This window comes from Rhinatrema bivittatum, chromosome 1, assembly GCF_901001135.1.
Source record: "Rhinatrema bivittatum chromosome 1, aRhiBiv1.1, whole genome shotgun sequence".
NCBI lineage: Eukaryota > Metazoa > Chordata > Amphibia > Gymnophiona > Rhinatrematidae > Rhinatrema > Rhinatrema bivittatum.
In genome coordinates, this window is record NC_042615.1 from 780,405,384 (window position 1) to 780,429,444 (window position 24,061).

A 24,061-nucleotide genomic window follows, 5' to 3' on the forward strand; every position below is an offset into this window, starting at 1 on the left:
GCAACGGTCATTTAAATTTATCCAGTTGTTGTGGTCTCTTATAGTATCTGAGCCCATTTTTTCCTGCTGGTACATATTATTTGTGACATATTCAATACTTCACGTTTTTTTCAGTACACCAATTTTAGTTGAATTGTTCTTCTTCACGTTGAGCTTCACTCATACAGCATTTTTTTTGAATCATCACTTTATATTCATATTAAATTCTGTTCACATTTAAATTATTTTACAATATTACTACCTTAGTGCACTTTTTCTGTTTTCTTTATTTAGTATTCCACATATTTAACTTTTCATCCATATTAGCTTGGTGGTGACTATCATATCATTTATTTTTTAGTGTACTAGTCATATTTCATAAATCATACTATATTTATCAATAATTTATATTCATTTCACATATTTACATTAGTTTAGCTTATGTTTTAGTTTCTTCCATATTACATTTAATTTTTTTTGTTGGTGACCTATATAGTTATTATTATTTATTCCAGAAGCATCTGACCACTAGACCATTTCATTCAGAACATTATTGATTTTCAAATATTGCTCTTCAATACACACAGGTAACAAGAACTGTGCCATTATTGTTTTTCAATGTCTCATTTTGAGTGTATTTTAGTTTGCCTTATTTGATGTGTTCACTTAAATATCGATATCTGTATGTGTTACCTTTCTTCACACGCATTTATGTTTTCAATTATTTTTATTTATTTTGTATTTATGTATGTCCTGTTTTGTTCACATGATTTATATTTATTTATTCTAGCCCCTGAAGCAGCCCCGGTGTGGGGCGAAACTCTGGCTTGAGTCGGGCACATATAAAAATCATTGGTCTCCATTTTAATAAAGTTGCATTTGGACATTTCTTTGGCGTCTAACCTCCATTGAAAGAGAGGGGGACAGGAGCGGACTGGCCTATCGGGGCTTCAGGCATGCCCCGTTGGGTCGGTCACCCCAATCGCATGATAGGTGTTGGTCGTGGCGACCAACAGCAGTCATGTGACATTTCTATGAGAGCGGAAGCCTCCCCTGAGGCCCTCCGCTTAAGTGCTGCTTTTGAATTTTCCCGTGGCATTTCTCCCGTGCCCCGCCACCTCCATTTGCTCTTGCCCCGCTTGTGTTTTTGCCTGCGGGAGGCAGCCAGCACACTTCCTGCCGCTGCCTCACCGCAGGCTGAATGCCATTCTCCCAGATCCCACAGCTTTCCTCTGTGGCAGACTCCTTTCATTCTCAAGCCGCCTTCCTACCCAAATGGCCACCCTCCTCCCTCCGAAGCAGCGCTTCTCAACCGGTCTCCCGCTGTTCTTCCCCCCTTCTCCCTCACCGAGCGAGAGGGACAATCTTCCATTGCTTACGTTGCCGCCTGGGCTATCAGCACATTCAAGCCTGGATGGGAATGGTAGCAGTGTTAGTGGAGGATGGCAATTGTGGCTGGGCCTTTTCTTCTTCCCGCACCTGCCCCCCTGGCCCAGAACAGGAAGTGATGTGCAGTGGGGTGCGCTGGAAAAAGAAAGAGCCATGCTGCATAGAAAAGTAGCATCAGCAGGGGGGCCCCGAGCAGTAGCGTGGACCCGAAGCAAAATCAGAAACAGCCAGAAATCGGCACAGGAGACAGTAGAATTAGCCTCCCGTGGCCGATGGGATTCTTCTTTCTTGGCCTGCGGGGACTAGAGGAAGAGGCTGCTGCAGCTACCATTTGTGCTGGGGGGGGGGGGGGAGAGCAGGAAATGAGAGAGAGACACAGCCAGCCAGCCTGTCTGTAAGTGAGATAATGTATGTGTGTGATTGAGAGTGTGCATGCGTAACTGTGACTGAGAGCCTGTGTGTAAGTGAGAGCATTTGATTGAGATCTATGTAAAGTGTGTGAGAGAGAGCATGTGTGTGATTGAGAAAACTGGTCAGAGAGTGTGGTGTGTGTGTGTGTGTATATGGGAGAGACAATGGAAGTGACTGGTCAGGGAGATGACTGGAGTGGGTGTGTGTGTGAGAAAATGATTATGGGAATGAGAAGCCTGTGAATGTGGAGAGAGCTAGCATAGGAGTAAGAAACCTGGGTGTGTGAGAGACAGCATGGAAGTGGAAGTGGGAAGCCTGTGTGTGTGATGAGAGAGAGAGAGACTGACTGGAATGTGACTGGTGTGTATGTAAAGAGACTGGTCGGGAGATGATTGGTGTGTGAAAGACAGAAACTGGTCATGGGGGTGTGACTGGTATGTGTGTGTGAGAGACAGAGAGACTGGTCATGGGCACTAAGGAAGAGGACCATGAGTACAGAGCTTCAGCCTACTGCTTCTGGTGTGTGCTACTGCCTGCATGGAAGAGGAGTAGGAGAGCTGCTGGAGGGGGTTAGTAAAGGTGGCTTTTTAAGTTTATTTTTCTTGATGACTGCCATTTTAATTACTGAATATTATGTGATGTCTGCTGTTTTGAAATATTTTATTGGTGTTTGGAGAATTTTAAATAATTTTTATGAGTTTTTAATTGTTGGATATTATTCTGTTCATAGTTGTGTTGTGAAACATTTATTCTGCTTATTAGTATAGTTATACAATTATTTCTGTGTTGGGATCTATAGCTGCTTGGCTAGTTCTGTTTTCCTAATAGGAGGTGTATTGGTGTTTAGGGCCTGATTTAATATTTGTAGTGTTGCCTTTTCATAGGTAGGTTGTTACTGTTTGAGTGCATTCCATATACAAGTGTAACTGTGTGCAGATTAGTTTATGTGCATTACTGCAGATCCTGGGAGTATGTTAGGTCGGTTCTGTGTATGTGACCGAGGTGAGGTATTTTACTGTATCAGTCTTATTTGTTGTATTTTCTCAAGAGGACATGCATTAGTGATAAACTGCTATCTTTTCATAAGTAGGGCTATTGAGCCTGGTAGTTGGAGTTTGTGTTGCTGTTACTGAGATGACACTAGAACCAGAATATTTTTTTGTAAGGTGAGTTGTACGGGGAATGTCATAATTCTGCTTTACATCCATAATTGTGGGTCAGGGGGTTCCTGTGGATGCAAACTGTACTTTTACATTTAGCCCTATGATGGTCATGTGTTCAGTGTGTCACGCATGTAAGAGCCATCTGTCAGGTGTGTCCCGACAGAAAAAAGGTTGAGAACCACTGTGCTAGAGAACAATAATTCATGACCATCTCAAGGTGACTGGAATTAAAAGTTCCAGGTATGGAGAACCGGGGATTTTTTTCTATCCTTATTAGTTTTAATTATTGATATTATTTGATGTCTGCTGTTTTTGAAATATTTTATTGGTGTTAGGGAAATTTTCAAAAATTTGTATATGAGTTAAATTACTGGAGGTTCTATTCATCAGCAGTTTTGAAATATATATTTTTAGTATGATTTTCCTATTGTGATTGATGTTTTATAGTTCTTGATTTTATTGTTTGATGTTTTATGAGGAATGATGGTATTTTCTGGTTTTTCCATTGCTGCATTACATACAGTCTAACTTGTTGTGATTTCCAGTTCAGTTTGTCTGTGCATTTCTGTGTATATTTATGGTTCCTTTATTCTGTATTTGGTGACTCACCAAATTGTATGTGTAACTGGGTACCCATGGGCCAGTATGGAGAAAAATCCCCTGGGCCACTATTTTCCCACAATCCGCCCCTGGAGGAGGGAGGGGAGGTGAGAGAATAATGGGTGGGGAAGAGGGTAGTGCAAATTCTGAAGCTGCCTAAGGTGTGCCGGCTTCTAAGTCTCTCCCTTGAAAGCTTTCAGGCACTGGCACGTGCGATGTTTAAATCCAATACTGATAACCAAACCCTTGCTGTCCTGAAAGGAATAGGGTTGGTAAAATACAGTACCTGACTTAGCCAAGGGACTGACATGAGCCACACTGAGGACTGCCCGTGCTTTTCTAAATCTGATTCTCCCAGCTCAAAACGAACATTATATTCTATTTCTTAAGAAAACCGTGATCTGCAAAAAAAAAAACCACCCCAAAAGGAACATTTAATTAAGTGAGTTTACAGATTTGATGTATTGGGAAATTGATGGCTTAATGGTTATAGCCGAGCAGATAGCATAGTTTAGGATCCCCTCTTATGATCCTAATGCTTGGGTTGGCGAAGGCAGACAGTACTGCTGAAGTTGTACTTGGTGGCTTTGATGAGGATGGCTTTTAGTAGTATTTAGTGGTCAGCTCAAGGGTATTTTCCTTCTTTCTCTGCCAGAGGAGGTTGTAGGATATGGTTTATATAGGGGGGGGGGGGAGGAGCCATGGGGGAAAACCCTAAAAATGTTTATTGCCATTTATGGTGGACACTGATAAGAGTTAGATGGAGTAAAGAGAGACTTTTCAAAGAAAAGCAGCATCAAAAGAGAACTTAATCTGCAGAATCTCTTGGTATCTTATTACACTTGGACATTAATCCTCATTCGCCTTTTGCATAAAGGTGAGCTGCAGAAACATCGTTCTTTTTATGAACATTTTTAATAAAATATGCAGTATAGTTTAATTTTAAAGGAAACTTAATTAAATGTAGCAGAGCAATATAAGAGCTACTGTGCAGCAGCCTCACTTATATACAACCCTTGGACGTCTTCCCACACTAAATACAAAAATCTGCAAATCCCTTTTGTAGAATAGTAAGAGGAAACCTTGAATGCTGAGGAGTAAGAGGGGGGGAGGGAGGCGAGAAATTCAATAATTCTGGAAAAATGTTTTCACGTTTCCAGTTTAGTATTGACTAGAACATTTTCAGCCACTGTTACACAAAATTCTTCTGCTGTGGCAGCCACTTTTATACAGAACTTGGGTGTGAAAAATACCTGTTTTATTTATTTATTTTTCTATTTATTTATTTATTTATTTATTTATTTGCTTGCTTGCTTGCTTGCTTTTTGGACCATTTCAAACAGCATAATCTTTTTCTGGGTTATATATGCAGACAAAATAGCCCTCAAATTTTGCATTAGCTAATATATTCCTGATATGGACATTTAATTTTCCTTTCAGTCTTGTGGAGCTGCTCGTCACACGGACAAGTCATATGCAATCTACATGAGCAATTCTCTTATTTCAGGCCTACCGCTAACCCTGACTCTGTCCAACCAGGCCTATGCCTTAATTTAGAAATTCCTATTCTCCTTGTTTTTGGTTTTTAAATGATATTGCACCTTCTTGTTGTAAAACTGATGTTCCATTGCAGTGAGAGCGCTGAGGCACAAAGGATCCTGGCTCTTTAGCCCTGCAGTGTTACTTCCATTTAGGCTTTGACAGGGGGGCGATTATTCCATGCAAACAATGAGAGAGATCCCCTATAATACATCTTGATCTAAGTCTACCATGTAAATATGTACAGAAATTTCTCTTTAAAAAAAAAAAAAAGCAGCAAGTCAATTACTACTTTATCTTTTGAGAACTGAAAAGGTTAGAAAACCAATCAGACATGATAAAAGTCAGCAATTCAATATACTTTATCATCAGATGTCATTTAGGAAATGGTATTTGTTTTTCAGTAAGAGTAACTATTTTCTATAAGTCAGTATATGAACTAGTCAGGAATTTTAGGATAGTCTTGTGGGATTAGAGAGTGTTCACATAATAGCAAAAAAATTTACCAACTTCAGTATGTTTTTGAGTTTTCTCAACGTTTTCGAAATTCTTATTCACAAATATTCTAATATTTGCTGTTTTATTGTTAGGTATCTTATAAGCAAGAAGGTTCATAGTAGTAGCTTAAAGAAATCATAAGCTACTTAACAGCTAGCATACATTCATGCTGCTATCCTTATAGTCTGCTCAAAATTGTTCTTCTGTCAGATGCTCTGTTTTATTAGATGGCTAGTCTAGTCATCGGAGATGTAGCAGGGTCTGCACTAGTGGTCTTTGCAGAATGTTTCCTGTCTGAACGAAGGAAATACTGTCTTTATATACACTTCATGTTTTCTGAGATCACAACTTTATAATCGGTCTTCTTGTGACAGTCTTCTTGCTGATGGGGTCAGAAGTTACCAGCCTATGATTCCTCACACTGGATAAGTAATCTAGGAAGTCACAGAAGTAAATACTAGTTGCTTGTTTTGCAGACTACTTTATTTAAAAGTATTTATAGCCCACCCCTCCGAAATTCAGAGTATATTAAAATATTTACAGTATAAAATATCACAAACAAATTACATACATGTATCTGCGTGATCAAGAGCAAGAACTGGATGCATTGTGAAATCATTGCTGGAATGCTTCAGAGAAATGAGTTTTTAACAATTTTTTAAATTTTTTGGGATTTGTACCAATAAAAAGGTAACAAATGTAAATTTTTTAGATTGGGGGTGATGTGTTTCTGAATCAGTGTACCAATGAGTAGATGTGCAACAGAATTTTGGATAATCTGGCGTGAAAACAACGTATTTTGTGGTAAACCAGCATAAAGAGAGTTCCAGTAATCGAGGGAAGGGAAGACGAAGGCTTGGAGTGTAGTACAGAAGTTAGGTTGCAATATACTGTAGGTTTTAAATGCTGGAACATTCTTAGTTTAAAAATGGAGCTGTCACCGTTTTACTTGCCGCACAGCCTCACCGTGCCCTGATCCAGTTTGCTGTGACACCTCCCCACCAGCAAGGGTTTATAGTGAGCTCTGCTCCAAGCCACCCGAGCCATCTCCTCACTGGCCACCTGACTCTGCCTATGGTGCAGTCTCCTCTCCACAGGGGTCCTCAGTGAGCTTCATCTCCAGCCTTGTCAAGCTTCGCCTTGCTGCTCACACCATGGTCAATTTTAGAAGCCCTTCGGGAGATAACGCATGTGACTTAGCCCAGTGTGCGGATTTTAAAAACTGCAGGAAAATGCATGTATCTCCTGGTATGCACACAAATCATAAAGTTGAACCCTTCTATGGTCAGAGCTGGGTACAACAAAACATATATACATTTAAGAGAAAATGTAAAATAAAAACAAATATTTCAAATAAATAAATAAATGAACATGGTACCAGTTCAGCCGTGATGATTTTTTAGTTTTAGTTTAAAAAAAACACACACACACACACACACAAATCCCAAATGAAGTAAGGGTCATGTATGAGGGGGTCAGGAGTCCCAAATAAGCTTTTCTGGTCAATTTTAAAAGCCTTGTGCATGACAAATCCTGAAGATACGCGCCTCTCAGACGGGCATGTGCCACGCAGATTTTAAAAGGCTCACGACAACAGGCTTATCTCCCACTACAATCACAAACATGTTTTCAGAAAAAAGTAGCGGGATGTGTGCTTGGTCTGTGTGGGACATGGGTGGGCCAAGGCTGAGGCATGAATTCTGCAGTATGTATTTATGCACACAAACATGCGCCATTTTACTTCTGCTATGGTCGGCATGTAAGTAGTAAAACGAAAAAAAAATAAAAAATTGGCTACTTAGCGAGGTTTAGGGGGTCTGGCCTAACATGCCAGCTAACAAGCTGAAATTATCTTAAATAAAGTGATTTTAATAAGTTGAACTCTAGCTGTGCACCTTGTGAGACTACATCAGAAGACCTTGAAATATTGAAGCTACGACCTTTTCAGCCACAGCAGTGGGAGAGGTCTTCACCAAAGGGGGTGCGATTTAGAGAAGCAATAATAGCAATGATTCAGGAAAATAGGAACATATTTCATAGTCAGTTATTTTTGTTGAAAAGTACTTTTACTCATTTTTCACCAGTGACTTTTTTTTGTTCTGCAGTATTTTAAAAAAATGATTTTTTCCCCATTAATGCAATATGACAAAATTCTTTGGAAATGGTCTTTTTTTTTTTTTTTTGTCTGATGATAGGGAAGCATATTTACCAGCGTTAAATAATACACTGTTAAGGTGACTTCTGTGGGTAAAATAGGGTTTTACATGAAGAACGGGCCTTTTACAAAAATGACCATCCAATATGTGGGCAAACTCAAAGCACATGTGCCATGCTTGCACCTAGGTTTATCCGGACTAGCTGGAAATGCTTCTAGGAGGTGGAGTTGAAGGTTTTGAACATATGTGTATACTTTTGAGTTTAAAAACTACTGTATCTGTGTAAATATTCACGAAACAATTCTGCATGCATTTTAGCAGGTGTGAGTGTGTGTGGGTATCTTTCAGATAATTTTAAAAGTAGATTTATAAGTGTAAGTCTGCTTTGAAAATTGGTATAATTTATGTGCAGATTTGCCAGCTATTTTACGCGCAGTATTTCCGAATTACTCCCTATTTGTATAGCTATAATAGCCCTGGATGATTACAACTGAATAAAATAAGATCTCGTCATGTTCTGTATTATGAAAGATCATAGGCTACCAGTCGCTACTTGTCAACAAGCCACAGATTTTATAATATATAATCCTATGAGATGGCCCTTATATATTCAAATTCACTGAATTTTGTGATATGGATCTATATGTTTTTTGTCTGTTCAGAATAGAGCAATTCTTCTTTCAAAGTAAACAATTCGTGATAGTATTCTTTCTGTTTTGTGGATTAGTTTGAAGCAAGTATCTTGGATGGATACATTTAGGTGTTTTTTTTTATTTTTTCAATTGGTATTTTGTAATTGACTGTGGGCTCTTGATTGAGTTGCTGGCAGCCCACATGTGCCTGAGCAGAGCCTGTTTTGAATGCAGAAGACAATCTCCTGCTTTTAAAGATGTTTTTTATTGAGGTGGTAGTTTTGTCAACACACCAATCAACTGTCCAGAGTGTACAACCATAAAAGAGAAATCACACAATTCAAAACTGAAACATGATAAATTAATGTTGTACCTGAGAATACCTGCTTCTCAATCAGATACATGACAGAAAAAAAAATACCTTTTGTATTCCTGACAGTTCAAATAAGAGCTGGAAAATTGAGGAATAAGTGAACCAGTCCTAATCTGGGGACAAATCAATTGGTCTTGACTTCATCCGGCTCTTGTAAATTGCTGCAATTTTCTTCCTGTTTGTCTGAGAAGGCTTCTATCAATAGAAGTTAAAAGTCCTTTTCAGAAAATACTTTATCGAAAAAGCATTAAGTCTAAGCAGTATGAGAGAATAAAACCTTATCCAGAGCAATAAAGAAAAGGCTTCTTGACAGTGTTGTGGCTATCCATTTCAGCACTGTTTGGAAGGTGGATAATAATGTTTCCTTGAATGAACTGTTAATGGGGCACAGTGAGCAACACAACTGTGAAAGGGGCCATTTCTTTGTAGTCTGAGCAAGAGCAAACTGTCTGACCTCCAGCCACACTGCTGAGGATTTATTAACAAGGAAGTCTCTGTGGAAGAAGATAATATCTTGCTCTCAAGGGTGACCTCAGATAAGTACAGAGAGGGTAATGGTGGGTATTTTTGGTCCTTAAAGGCCACAGACCAGTCTAGATTTCAGGATATGCACAATCAATATTCATCATTTTTATTTGCTTAGTAACAAAAAGTAATGACTGCAGAAAAGGACCTGCAAACTTCGTATGGTAGTATCTGCCACACCATGTAGGTTACTCCCATGTTTCTCTTTTACTGTGTGATGAGCTGCCTTGAAAATTCAGACAGTGCTGCTTGACATTCATTGCTTATGGACTTGGCCATTGAAGCAGTCCTGTGCTTTTTCCCTTATGTCTGCATATCAGTCAGGGCGTGTTGGTTGTCATCTGAATCCAATTCTTCTTTCCCACCCCCTCAACTCCTGCCTTCAAAGCAGAAAGCGATTCTGCAGTTACGTCAAAAGCATCTAGGCTTATTAGTTAAGGGTAGTATCCCATACCTTCTGTTAAGGGTAGCAACTGCTGCTCCGGACATGTTACCCCATGCTTATCAGTAAAAGTCATAGCCCTCATTGATTGTTGTCTGAATCCAATTCCCCCTTTCCCCCTGTCATTGAAGCGGAGAGCAATGTTGCAGTTGCATCAAAGCATCAAGGCTTATTGGTTAAGAATAGTAATACTCATGCCTTTTGTTAAGGGTAGTAACTGCCACACCAGCAAGTTACCCCCATGTACCCTTTTCTTCATTAAATAATTCAAAGCTCAGAGATGCAAAATCATATTCTAAAATCTGGAAGTCAAATCAATTAATTAGGACCTTCATATCACCCCGCGGATACTGGATATTTTATGTTATTCAGTGTTTTCACTGCTCGGAGTCTTTTTTTTAAATCATTGGTCCACTTGCAAAATATTTTTTTAAATAATTTTAAAAGTTTGAAATTTTTTTTTTATGTATGATTTTCCCCCTTCAGGGGAGAACTTTTATCTCATTTTCATTGAAAAATCATACATAAAAAAAAAATTTCAAACTTTTAAAATTATTTAAAAAATATTTTGCAAGTCCACCAATGAGCTTTGAATCATTTAAGTATACCTGAAATGTTTTTTTGAACACTTTGATTCGCTGTCAAGGAATTTGTTTCGACTATTTGTTGCCCTTTTCTTCATTTCCATCCTCTAGCCTTTAGGGATCCATAGTGGTTTATCCCCATGCCCCTTTGAATTCTTTGACTATTTTCGTCTTCACTACCTCTTCTGGAGGACATCTACCACTCCTTCCGTGAAGAAATATATCCTGATTTTGTTTCTTAGTCATCCCCTGTGAGTTTCATTTCATGACCCCTAGTTCTACTGATTTCTTTCCAACAGAAAAGGTTTGCAGTTCTTACATCATTAGATCATTCAGGTATCTGAAGGTCTGTATCATATCTCCCCTGCACCTCCTCTCTTCCAGGGTATACATATTTAGATCCTTCAGCCTTTCCTCATAAGTCTTCCGATGGAGACCCCACACCATTTTGTTCACCCTTCTCTGGACCGCCTCCATCCTGTCTCTGTCCTTTTTGAGATACAGTCTCCAGAACTGAACACAGTACTCCAGGTGAGGCCTCACTAAGGATCTGTACAACAAGGGCATTATCACCTTCTTTTTCTTTACTGGTTATTCCTCTCTTTTTGTAGCCCAGACCTCTTCTGGTTTTAACTATTGTCTTGTCACATTGCTTCACCATCTTCTAGACACTATTACCCCAAGATCCCTCTCTTGGTCTGTGCACATCAATCTTTCACTCCCCATCATATATGGCTCTCTTGGATTACCACACCCCAGATGCATGACCTGCTTTTCTTGGCATTGAATCCCAGCTGCCAAATCTTTGACCACTTTTCAATTTTTCTTTAACTTTACGTCCTCTCTACTCCTGCAGGAGTGTCCACTCTGTTGCAGATATTAGTATCATCCTCAGAAAAACTTTACCTTCTATCCCTTCCACAATGTCACTCACAAAGATATTGAACAGAACCAATCCCAATACCAGGCACATTTTAAAAGGGGCCCGGCCATGCGCATATCCCTCGTTATGCACACAAGAGCAGGGCCGAAGAAAGGGGTGGGGAGGGGCAGTCCAGATGGCAGGTGGAGCTGGAGGTAGCCAGTACAGCGGCCAATTGCCGCTTTGTCAAGGGATCGCGTGCCGGCAGACTCAGGAGCTGGCGTAAGTTCTAAATCAAGAAAAAATAAAAGGTAGGGCCTTCTAAGTGGTTGGGGAGGGGAGGGGAGAGTAGGTAGGGGAGTAGAAAAGTTCCCTCCCAGTCCACTCCTTAATTGGAGCGGACTGGGAAGGAACTGGGGGAGGCCTGATCTCGTAGCTGCGCGTAAATTGCAATTTTTAACCCCCCCCCCCTTTGCGTGCACTGGCGCGCGGATGTTATAAAATCACTCGTCCATATGCGCGCACTGGGTAGCGCGCGCATATGGATATGTGTGCGTATTTTTTTAAATCCACCCCTAAAAGTTTCCACTCCAGGACTTCTCAATCCATGCATGTAATTTAAAGTCACATTCACTCAGTTACTACAGGTTACACGAGGGCTATGTGGAATGTTCTAGAGCACCTATTTTAGTGACAGATTTCATGCATATTTTGATTATCCTGAAAACCAGACCAGTTTTCAATATTCAAGGACTGGAAATACCACTATTGCATTAAATACTTTCTTAAGAACATAAGAAATTGCCATGCTGGATCAGACCAAAGGTCCATCAAGTCCAGCATCCTGTTTCCAACAGAGGCCAAACCAGGCCACAAGAACCTGGCAAGTACCCAAACACTAAGAAGATCCCATGCTACTGATGCAATTAATAGCAGTGGCTATTCCCTAAGTAAACTTAATTAATAGCAGTTAATGGACTTCTCCAAGAACTTATCCAAACCTTTTTTGAACCCAGCTACACTAACTGCACTAACCACATCCTCTGGCAACAAATTCCAGAGCTTAATTGTGTGTTGATTGAAAAAGAATTTTCTCCGATTAGTCTTAAATGTGCTACTTGCTAACTTCATGGAATTCCCCCTAGTCCTTCTATTATCCAAAAGTGTAAATAACCGATTCACATCTACTCATACAAGACCTCTCGTGATTTTAAAGACCTCTATCATATCCCCCCTCAGCCGTCTCTTCTCCAAGCTGAACAGTCCTAACCTCTTTACCCTTACCTCATAGGAAAGCAGTTCCATCCCCTTTATCATTTTGGTTGCCCTTTTCTGTACCTTCTCCATCGCAACTATGTCTTTTTTGAGATGCAGTATTCAAGTATTCATTTTGTAAGCATTTATGGATCTATAAGCTTCACAGTGCTGTCCAATTAGAAAGATTACTATAAAAACTCTGCTAGTCTATCAGCATTAATTAAACATTGGTCTTATAGTGCACTTTTATACTTGGGTTAAGTGGCAACCTTGCTACAGGCAAGAAGCCAAAAATACTTGTCCACATTTCATCCATTGTCACACTGCCTCATTTAAATAACCTCTGAAACACTTAGTTGCCCTTACATCATAGGCTTTAATGGAGAGAAAGCAAAACTAAAAGAAAACAGAAATCTTTATGCCAAGATAAGTAAAAAGTATGTTAATATTTTTACTAAATCTGGAGAATATTCAAACACTAATTTGTGAATCTCACATATATGTATAAGTTAAAAAACAAAAGAAAAAAATCTAATTTCCACTGCACATTTTGCCATGCCCTCACTTCCTTATGCCCATCATTGCTCATAAGAGAGATCATTCCTTTGTCAAACACAGGGAAGGATTCTCCATTCTAACACTTCTAGGGTATGTTCCCTATGATCTGCACAACCGAGAACAAACTATGATGAAGGAGTAGGAGACTGATGAAGTGATTGCTATCTGGCTAGGACATTAGTCATCCCCAGACTTTTATCACATAGAGCAAGGGTAAGCAACTCAAGTACTGGAGTGCCGCAAACAGGTCTCACTTTCAGGATATCCACAATGAATATGCGTGAGGTATATTTGTATTTAGTGGCGGCGGTGCATTCAAATATATCTCATGCATATTCATTGTGGATATCCTGAAAAATCAAACCTGTTTGTGGCTCTCCAGGACCGGAGTTGCCTATTCCTGATATACTCTAGAGGAAGTAAGTTCTCTCGTAGAAGATCATTAACATCGATGGTTTCTCATATACAGCACAGACATAATGTAAAAAAAAAGTCATTTAAAAAGAGAATGAACAAAGACGACTTGCTGATAACAAACTGGGTCTCCGATCAGTCTGTTGAAGGAGCCACTTAACAAGAAACACACAAAATATTGGCAGGTTACGTTCCATCTATTCTGCCTAGAGCTGACCCAATACTGTACTGCTTACCCAGTCAGAGGCTTTATTCTCATATCACCCCGCCTGTGCATCCTCTGTGCAACTTCCAACTTTCTTGCTTTCTGTTACTGTTTTGGCCTTTAACACCTCCACTGGGAGGCTGTTCAATGCATCCACTTTCTGTGAAGAAATATTCTCCTGTGCTACTCCTGAGTCATGACCTCTTATTCTAAAATTTCTTTTCCTACAGAAAATGCTTGCTTTTTGTGCATTATTTATACCTTTGAGGTAGTTGAAATGTATCACATTTCCCCACTTCCTCTAATCATGTATCATACGGTATGTAATATAATTGATTAGGCAATGTATTTTATTGTATATGAATGTTGGTTTTTTTAGTTAAAATGTACATGCTTGAAAAGGGACTTGAATACTAGATCCCTAATTAAATCAGAGTTATCAAGTATTGCCAGAGATATCTCTTATTGTACTTAATAGACACTGACAGTAACATAGAGGGATAGACTCAGGATTATCACAAGCAAATACTTCTTCAAGGAAAGGGCAGTGGAATCATGTAGCAGCTTCTCAGTACAGGTAACAGAATAAAAGAAAGCATGGCAGAAGCATGGAGAATCGGTGAAGAAAACCTAAGATCAGCTAAGGTCTATGGCAACAGACGATAATTTGGGCAGACTAGATGGTCCTTACCTGCCATCATGTTCTATTTATTTGTAATAGTTTGAATATATAACAGAAGTTAATAAGTGTGCTTGGTGATGTCCTTTATTCTATAGAGTATAAAGTAGTTTGGCTGCTGTGCTTTTCCACTTGAATGCACAGAAATAAAAGGTTAACAAATAAAGAAAACAAACCCCACAATGTATAGAGACCTATAGGTCTCCACTAGATGGTCCTAGACCCCTACCCTTGGATTTAGTCACCTAGAAGGTATTTACCATTCCTTACAGCAGGTCCCCCTGAGACTGACTGGGTGGTATAATCCCATTCCAGAAAAAGAAGAGGGGGGTGAATCAGGGGTATAATTGAGGCATTGAAGTTTTGATTTTGAAGAAGGAAGAAGTGTGTTGTGTGCTTTTCAGGCTAGGCCCCCTGCCTAGATAAGGAAGGCTTGCAACTCCCCTCCTCTTGCATTTACAACAGATTTTACATGAAAAAGGACCTTTAGAGCATAGTTTTCTGCAGTAAAAACATCACAACATGTATATTATTTTTTACAAGCACTGCTATGGTGCCAAGTACAGTAATGAATGCAGAAAAGACACTTGGAACCCATTTGGTATTTGTCTTATTGTAAAGCATGTTGGGTGTGGGCTTGGCCCTCAGAAAGCCAAAGTAAACTCAATTATAATATCGTAAAGCTCTCATACCAAAACAGCATTAACTGCTGGCATGCACACAGTAACAACCCCACCTATGAAAAGGCAATACTGCAAATATTACACCAGGCCCTAAAACTAATATACATCTCATTAGGAAAACAGAGCAAGCTAAACGGTGCAGAATACAGACATTCACCAAATATACAATAAAGTGATCATAAAGTATAGACAGACGTGCAGACAAAAACTGAACTGGAAACCACAAGAAGCCAGACTCTATGCAGTACAACAGTGGAAAAACAGAAACAATACCCTTTCTCATAAAACATAATAAAATCAAGAAATATGTCAATCATAATAGTAAAAACATACTACTAGAAAAGAATACATATTTCAAAATAACTGACAAATAATCATTCAATAAACTCGTAAAAATAATTTTAAAAGTTCTGAAAAAACAATAAAATATTTCAAAATATCAGATACTTCAAACAGCACCCAAAATTAAAAGCATTAAGAATAAAAAATTCCATGCTTTCCATACCTGGGAACTTTGATTTTCAGTCAAACTGAGATTGTTGTCCATTCTCAAATACACATATATGTACATTCTCACACACACAGAATTGCATTCTCTCAGATGTTTACACATACTCACTCTCTCTTCTCCCCTTCTGGAGCTCACAAGCAGCAGCAGCAGCAGCAGTTTCCACCTTCTGCCTGTACAACTGAGAAGTCTCCTCTTTATTCCTAAGGCGTGGACTGATGCAGCTCCTACTCCTTTCTTCTGGCCATGTATGCTGGCACTACTCCTACTCTTCATGGCTGCAGCGGTTGTGCCTCCTTCCACCTGGACAAGCCTTTAACAGGCTCTTGCAGGCAGGAAGAACAAGGAGGCAGAATTGTCACAGTACTGACACAACAGTGCTGTCCCCAAAACCTAGCATCCTAGGCAGCCCTGTACTCTGTACCATTCACATACCTCCATACATTCTTGCTTCCTCTTTAATTCCCACCCTTTCCCATCTTTCCCTCTGTCGCCTCTTCTCCTCATACACATCCCCTTTCTTCCCCTCTTACTCACCCCTTTCTCTTCACTCCCCTCTCACTCTCCCACTTTTTCTTCCCCTCCCTTCTCACTCAACCACCTTCCCTCACTCCCCCTCCCTCTTCTCTCAGTTCATTCATTCCTCTTTTCACCCCTCCCTGCTCATTCACCCTTCCACCTTTTCCCCTCCTCTTCTTACCCTCTCCTCACTTCCTTATCCCTTCCCTCTCTCTCACCCTTTCCCTCTGTTCTTTCACACTTACCCCCTTCTTTCTCCTTCAAGCCCTTCCCTCACACTCAGCCCACTTCCCTTTCTCTCCCTGTACAAGTCTTTCTTTTCTTTCTTTGTTGGTAGGGGGAAACCCCATTGAGACAAAACCATTGATGATGCCCTGAGATTCTTCTGCTGGCCCCGAGGGTGGTGGGCGCATCATCAGGCTGCACCGCACCAGGCTCCTCTGCAGACCTGCAGTGGGGTAGGAAACCCCGCGGACGCATCATTGTGCTGTGCCACACTCTTCTGTAGGCTCTTTTTATTATATATGCCAATTTTTAACTTTTTAATCGTTTTTAAAAATTGTTTTTACTTATCTTGCCAAATTGGTAAATGAAGTTACTATTCTAGTGCCATTGCCATCATGAAAGAGGTTGTAGCCCTGTATAGGGCAAGAGCCTAAGCGATTGAGCACGCAGCCTGATACCAATTTCTGAAGGTGAAAAACAAACGGATGAAATGTTAAGACATAATTAATCCTCACATATTGTGTATGTTTGATTGTATTGAGTGAGGACAGTAGCCCTTCAATTTTGTTTGGGTTTTCTTGGTAAACATTCATAAATATATAGATATACATGTAATAGAAAACAACATTTCATAAAACACCCTAAAAATATCTACAACTATTTTATCCTAAAATAATCTAAAACCATAGATTATTAAAATATTTCAAAATCAGTTAACCAACTAGGGGAAAGTATTCTGAAACTACAAGGTTTTCAGGCCCTTTCTAAAATATTTTAAGTGGGTCTCCATTCTTAGCTCCACAGGAATGGAGCTTGCAGGTACGATGGAAGATCACTGGCGTGTTAATTCCTGTCTCTTACAGAGTATAATCGTAGCTAGCAAACGCTGTCAGCAGTGCCTCTTGTCATCTGTAATAAAGCTTAATGTGCATTTCCATCAATTTCTCCTCTTGTTCTTAATAGTGGCAAATTGGCACTACCAGTCTTTTATGGTGTATGATAAAAATTCAGAGATGCCATTAGCGATGTCTCTCATCGAGTATAATATGAGCGCTGAGTGATGTTTTTATGTCAAAAATCATTTACTTGAGTCCTGAACTTTGATTAAAAGTCTTAATATTCTCCCAAGTGAGCTCTCTGGGGTCGCACGGTGAATGACCAAAGATGATTGGTGCTTTGAGTGATAAGCAGAGCTGGTGAGCACTCCCAGCGATGTTTCTTAGGTTACACAACAGAAATGAACAGCAGTGTCAGCACTCTTTCTTATTGTATATAATAGAATTTAATAGACATTTCCAAATTGTCCGTAATACTATTTAATAGAAATCAGTTGGCACTATTAATGTCTGTTATGGTATGTAACAGCTTTTAAGAGTCCTTTCTGTTACCGTGTGTAATGCCTGTTACATAATGGAAATTAATAGTCGCCGCTGGTGATTCCTCTTAGGGTGGATAGACACTGAAAACTGAAGGAGTGCCTTAAAAACGAGAAAGGTGGTTATAACTCTTTTGGGTGTTATTTGTGAAAAAAAGGTGGTTTGTTCAAGCTAGGTTTGCTTTTCACCACCCTGACAAACAGTTTTAAATGTCTGTCTCTCCCTAGCAAGTAATCGGACCTGCATGTCTGTGGCAGTGCTCGGATACTGATACATGTTTGGTTCTGAGGACATTCAGAGGCAAAATAAAGACTCGTCTTGATTTTTAGGCGAATGGGGTGTTTAGACATTATTAGGGCATCCTATGTACTCTGAATATCATTTTTTGGATTACGAGTACCTATTTTGTTTTGTTTTTTTGAAGGGGTGAGGGGCTGAGAAAAGTGGTTGGTGAATATCTCCTAAATATCTGCTCTTTACAACAGTTACCATTCAGATTATTTTTCCCCCCATTATTTATTCTCCAGATTCCAAAAAGAATTGTTAATATATTAAACCATGGGCTATAAAAATGTCAGCATACAATTAGCAATATGTCTCGCACTGCACCAACTGGAGCTGGTCAAGGTTACCTCAGACCACTCAGCAGAAATGCTTGGGCTTCTCTCCAACTGTAGAATCCTTTCTCAAGGGCCTGAATCTGCACGCATATGAATATGAAGCGATGACGAGCACCAGCATGGAACCAACGTTCAGAATTAGCTGCCTTTCCAGTTACCCCTAATTCCAGCAGAGGCTTTGCAGATTTCTTTTCATTTAGCTGCTTGCCCATTGCTCTCTGTTTATTCACAGAACAGAAGGTATAAGCACTCACAGACTTTGCCTAGGGGACATCCGATAAGAGTCCCACTTCTCTCCAGCATTTCCTATCGAATGACTGCTGCTGTGAAGTTCTCAGCCTGACAGTATGAGGAATTTATGCAGCCGTGCTGTGCCAGCCTACCCAAAATATTCACATTATACTTTATATCCAAATGACTTTGAACTGTGTGTGTATCTCAGTAAAACGTGTTTAGCAAAAACCCGTCAGTTCAAGTTTTATAATTTAGTTGCATTTCGGAAAGAAACAAAACAAGGTGACAGTAATTTGAGCTGCCTAGCAGAATGGGAGTCCTAGCTGCAAGGGATACCTCCAGCCCAGAGCTTTAATACCTGAGGGGCTCGCTCATCACTGCGCGCATCCATTCCTCCTCCACATTATCATTTGATAATTCCACCTTCGTGTGGCACAAAGCGAATCATAGGAAAGAAATAGCATGAATGTCTCGTATACGTTTAAATTAAAGCACAGGACAACATAAAACTGCTGGCTGATCCTGCTTTCTTGCTGTCATTGCATGGTTCACAATAAACAGAGCCCCGCGGCATTCAAGGCAAGAGGGAAGGAGCGGGGGGCCAGATTTGGGGCCGGGGAAGATGAGGAATTCTGTAAGAACAGACTGAGTGAAACAAACAGCTTTTGGCCTCTGATTTCGCTCTTAGCTACACAGGATGCCTTCCTCCTTGCCTACTTGTCCGAATGGATGTCTGTTACCAGCTGCAGGCACAGCTGTGTGGCACCATTAACTGGCATAGGCTTTGTCAATTGGATTGCAGATGGGGACGTGGGCGGGGATATCTTGCCTTGAGCTATGGTTGCTTTATGGCTTCCACCACTAATTTTATGACTCCTTTCTGCCTCGCTGCCCTACAAACAAAGTGCTCCGTTCCAGTCCCCCTAAATACTAAAGCTTTGCTTGGGGACCTTTTATCTATGTCAGATTTCCAAGGGAATATCAGAAGTAGTATTGTATTTGTTGTCTGTATCTGTGCCTTTAGAACATTTCAGTGTTTTGTGTTGCATTATGCAAAAAAAAACAAAAAAAAAACCCAAAGCAAATTATTTATTTATTGTGCTATTTCAGTTTCTCTCTAATGCTGGCACTATTTAAACATTTTAGCTCTTTTTCAAATGAATCCAGTAGGCCTCTCCATCTTCCTGCCACTCTTACCAGTAACAGAGGCATGGCTATGGCATTGGGGCATCTGGATTGGTGCTGCCCCTACGCCTGAGCATAAATAAGCATTCCCGTAACAGGGAGCTGAAATTAGGGGCGAGCTGAACTGGCAACATTTGGGGAATTATGATGTAACAAGTCCTCCACTTTCCTCCTTGCGTGATGTAGTTCATTTTGGCATTGTGCTTTTACTCAAGGTGCATTGCAGGGGGAGGGGGAATGCACAGTGCCGTGTTTACAAAGAAATGAGCAGCACCGAGCAGCTGAAATGCGGTTCTGCGAAGAAGCCAACATGTTGAGCGTTATGGCTGAAGAAAGTGAGTAGTATAGGAAGGCATGGGGCCAGGGACTAGGACAATGAGACGACGACAGGGGGAGAGATTTAGCAAAGCTTTGCGTCATTACAAACCTGTGTCCAGTTCTATGGTTGTCTCTCCCCTATTGAAAACAGTGGGATATTTTCTTTAGCCACGCTGGAGCATTTTTTTTTTTTTTTTGCACCAAACCAAAATTTGAATAAATCTACCCCAATGCTGTTTTTTAGGAAGACTTTGATTACACCAAGTGAAGAAGCTCTAAGAACAAACAGGGATAGTTTGATCTGTATTGAGACAGAGTGGGACATCTGTAGCTGACAAAATCAGGCAAGGGGTACCAAAGATGAATATAACATCCTTCGTTCTTCGGACTGCTAACTTATTGCTTTCCCTTCACAGCATACGCAGAGGACTTCGTTTACACTTCTCAGGGAGGCGAAACCGCTATTGACGGGGTGGATGATGCTGATGACTTTGAGAAGACCAGACATGCTTTCACCCTCCTTGGTATGAGATTATTCAGATGTCCCTTTGGTCCATAAACAGCTCTTGTTGGAAACCTTCGCACTAAAGCATGTTTATTTATTTGCAGTAGTTTCTTACTTCTGTCTTTTGGATAGCACCATGGGTCCAACTTGCTAAAGGCTTTTCCAGCCATATGGGGGGAAATGTTGAATCTGCCCATGTGGGTGGAAAGTCTCAGAGTAATTTCTTCCTGCAGGCTTGGCATTGATTTTCAAAGTGAAAGTCGGCATGTATCCCAGGAAAACCACCCACGAGCATTTGCACCCTACTACCTTGTGCGGGGAGTTTTCTGCAGAAAACCTGTGTGCATGGTTTTGAGAATGTAAAGTTCTGTGCGAAGTTCCATCCCCCACCCCTGGGAAAGTGTCTCAACCTTGTGGGTAAAAGTTTCCGCATAGATGTCCTACACGTGCACTTTTTACCTGTGTATAGGGCAGGCAATTTTGTCCATTTCCGTGGGTAAAGCAGGATTTTTATGCGCAGAAGTGGTTTTAAAATTACTCTCTGAGTCCATGGGAAAAGATCCAAGTGTTATTAAAAGCTTTCTATATTTCACAGAAGTTATGGCAGTGGCAACCTTGGTGGCATCAATCCAGTTTAGGTTTGACCTAGTTGGCTTTCACATTGTTTGGCATTTGAAGTATGTAAAGGGAAAACAGAGGGAGGAGTAGAAAGGGGGCATTCTCTCACATTAAATCAATGATTTTACTAATGAAACCAAAGACAGTTTGGAAGAGTTCCTGGAAATAAATTCTCTCTTACTCCACCACTGGATCATTTTTAATTGAATTAGTTGTGTAGAATGCACTATTCACACATCTCTCTCTTTTTCTCTGCTAAGCCTACTCCTTCCTTCTATACTCTTTTTACTGGGTTTATATTAAACTTGGCGAGTGCCAATTGGGGAACCACATGGCTACATGTGTCCCAATATATCTTAGTACTTTACATAATTTGAAGACTGTGAGAGACCAGTAATTCCATATTATTTTCATGAACACCACTAGACCAAATTTAACATAATTTTAATTTTCTTATTTTTATCTTTCATGATCAAGTAATATATTTGGGGTTATTTCCATAACTCTTTCAAATTCTCCACTCCTACATGCACACACTTGTCCTTATCTCGGCTGCATTTGACACAATAAACCACCAGATGCTGTAACTGTGATTAAGAGAAATTGGCATCTCAGGGCATGTATTACAGTGGTTTGAATCCTTTCTTACAAAAGTAAAGGTAGGCGATCTGTTGTGATCAGGTACTGCTGTGATTTCTGGAGTTCAAGGCTCAGTGCTTTTAGCACTATTATTTAGCATTTATCTGCATCAGATCTGTAGCCTACTCATCAGTCTTAGAGTGGGCTACAGACTGTATGCAGATGACATCAAATGTTTTGTCCCAGTAACATTATCAATTGCTGACACGTTGAGTAATGTCGATAACTGCATAAGAGCTATCCAGGACTGTACATGAGCAAGTTAGCTCTGAATATTAACAAGACTAATTTAATCATTCTCAGCAGATTTTCAAACCATGATTTTCCAGTTTTTTATATTCGATGATCATACGTTAACAATTTCAAAATCTATGCGGAACCTTGGAGTTCAACTAGACACTGATCTTTCCTTGAGAGATCAAATAAAAAATGTAGCTACTAATGCATTTAACAAGCAACATGTTTTACGTAATTTGAAACCTTTTCTAACTAAACATGATCTCAGAATCATTGTTCAGTCATTGGTCATCTCAAAATTAGTCTACTGTAACTCTGTACATTGTCCTCCCTGCATACATGTTAAAGTGTCTCTAGGCTGTTCATAACGCCACAGCAAGACTCATAACAGGAGCTCGGCTGTATAATCTTATTGCCCTCATCTTGTTCACATTACACTGGCTCCCGATACAATGGCGGATACAGTTTAAGATTGCTACCTTGGTTCACCGTGCTCTATCGTATTTGCTCAAAATATTTCAACCATCAAGAACCCTAAGATCAGCAGGCCAGAATTTATCAGATATTCCATCAGCTTGATTAGTACGCCTAGATGAAACAAGGGAGAGGACATTTTATGTAGCAGGTCTAGTACTCTGGAATAATTTACCAGATGAGATTCACCAAATTTCCTGTTATTACCACCATTAGGAAGCAACTACAAGTTTCTGCTTCTCCCAAGCTTTTGGCACTGTAATATCTTGAAATTAACTATTAAGTTGCTGTCTGTCCTTTTTATGTTTGTGATGATAGATCTATATGATCTGTTATATTTTAAGTTGATTATCAATTTTTGAAAGTTTATTATTTTACTCTTAAATTTTTAGTTTCTGTTTTTGCATGTGACCTACAGTCACGTCACCAGTAAGACCTGGGTGAACCTTTTAGTTTAGATAGAGTGCAGGTTAGTGTGAGGGGGGAGGAAGCATTCAAATGCAGCCCCTCCCTTTGAGGGGTCTGGAATGACTGGCCCCCTAAGAGTCTATTTAGCAGCTCTCCAGAGAGAGTTGAAGAAGCAGTGGGCTAACCCAGCCTGGGGATATTGACCAGGGTCGGAAGAGTTTTTCTTCATCTACTCACTAGCTGGTTGGGATATCCCTCTGGGTTGTTTTTGGGCATTTGAGATTTTTCATGATAGAAGCCTCACTGGATACTTGGGCCTTTCTTGGGCACAGGGATTGGGGAACCCTGTGTCTGGGACACCCAGGGATGGAGAAGACCTGCCCCTGAAGTGGTCGTGACCCATTATGAGGAGGAACTATGGGGTTTCTATCATTTTTGGGGAAAAGAAGGCTTTTTGTTAGAAGATCCAAGAGGATGTTTTGGCTGCTCTTCCTTCCTGTCTGAAGCAGGAGAGCTGCTTGATTCAAGGGGATACCTCCCATCGGGGATCCAGAAAGAAGGAATAAAGAGACTGTGTAAAAATCAAGGAGATCTCCATTGCCTCAGGTACAAACTTAACCCCTCATTTATCAAAATGCACTAAGGCGTTAAGGGATTTGCATGCTGTAACGCCAATTTTAGCTACAATGTTTTCAGTAGCTTTAAGCCATGCAATGGCTAGCACCAGGGGAGGGGGGGGTGGGGGGAGAGAGAGAGAGAGTGAGGGAGACTAGCCATAATGTCCTCTCCTTAGATAGTTATTTATATCCCTATGGGAAGCCCACCTAGTAACTCGAGGTGAGGTTTAGGTATTAGTGTAGGGGGTTAGGGGCCACTTTGACATTCAAAGTGAGATGTATGAACAGAACAGTGGTCTCTTGTGAAGATTTGACCTTCGGAGTGAGGAAACTCACGCAAAGATGAGATTTGTGCGATGTTCTCTCAACCTAGCTTAATGGACTCTCTACCTGGGTAACATCAAGCTAGGTTGAGAGAACATCGCACAAATCTCATCTTTGCGTGAGTTTCCTCACTCCGAAGGTCATCAGATCTTCACAAGAGACCTCTGTTCTGTTCGTTCGTCTCACTTTGAATGTCAAAGTGGCCCCTAACCCCCTACACTAATACCTAAACCTCACCTCGAGTTACTAGGTGGGCCTCCCATAGGAATATAAATACCTAAATACTTATCTAGGGAGAGGACATT

At 40.3% G+C, this 24,061-nt stretch overlaps 1 protein-coding gene across 3 annotated transcripts in view; it reads left to right on the plus strand.

The window, feature by feature from the left end:
* MYO5B (myosin VB) overlaps positions 1–24,061 on the plus strand; it is an 896,473-nt gene that overhangs the window by 531,106 nt on the left and 341,306 nt on the right. For 2 of the 3 annotated variants that reach the window (XM_029580135.1, XM_029580157.1), the window contains exon 8: positions 20,351–20,458. The exons of the other annotated variant lie outside the window; for it this stretch is intronic. In XM_029580135.1, coding sequence (XP_029435995.1) covers positions 20,351–20,458 — 108 coding nt within the window. The remainder of the gene's footprint in view (positions 1–20,350; positions 20,459–24,061) is intronic. 3 annotated transcript variants of the gene reach the window in all.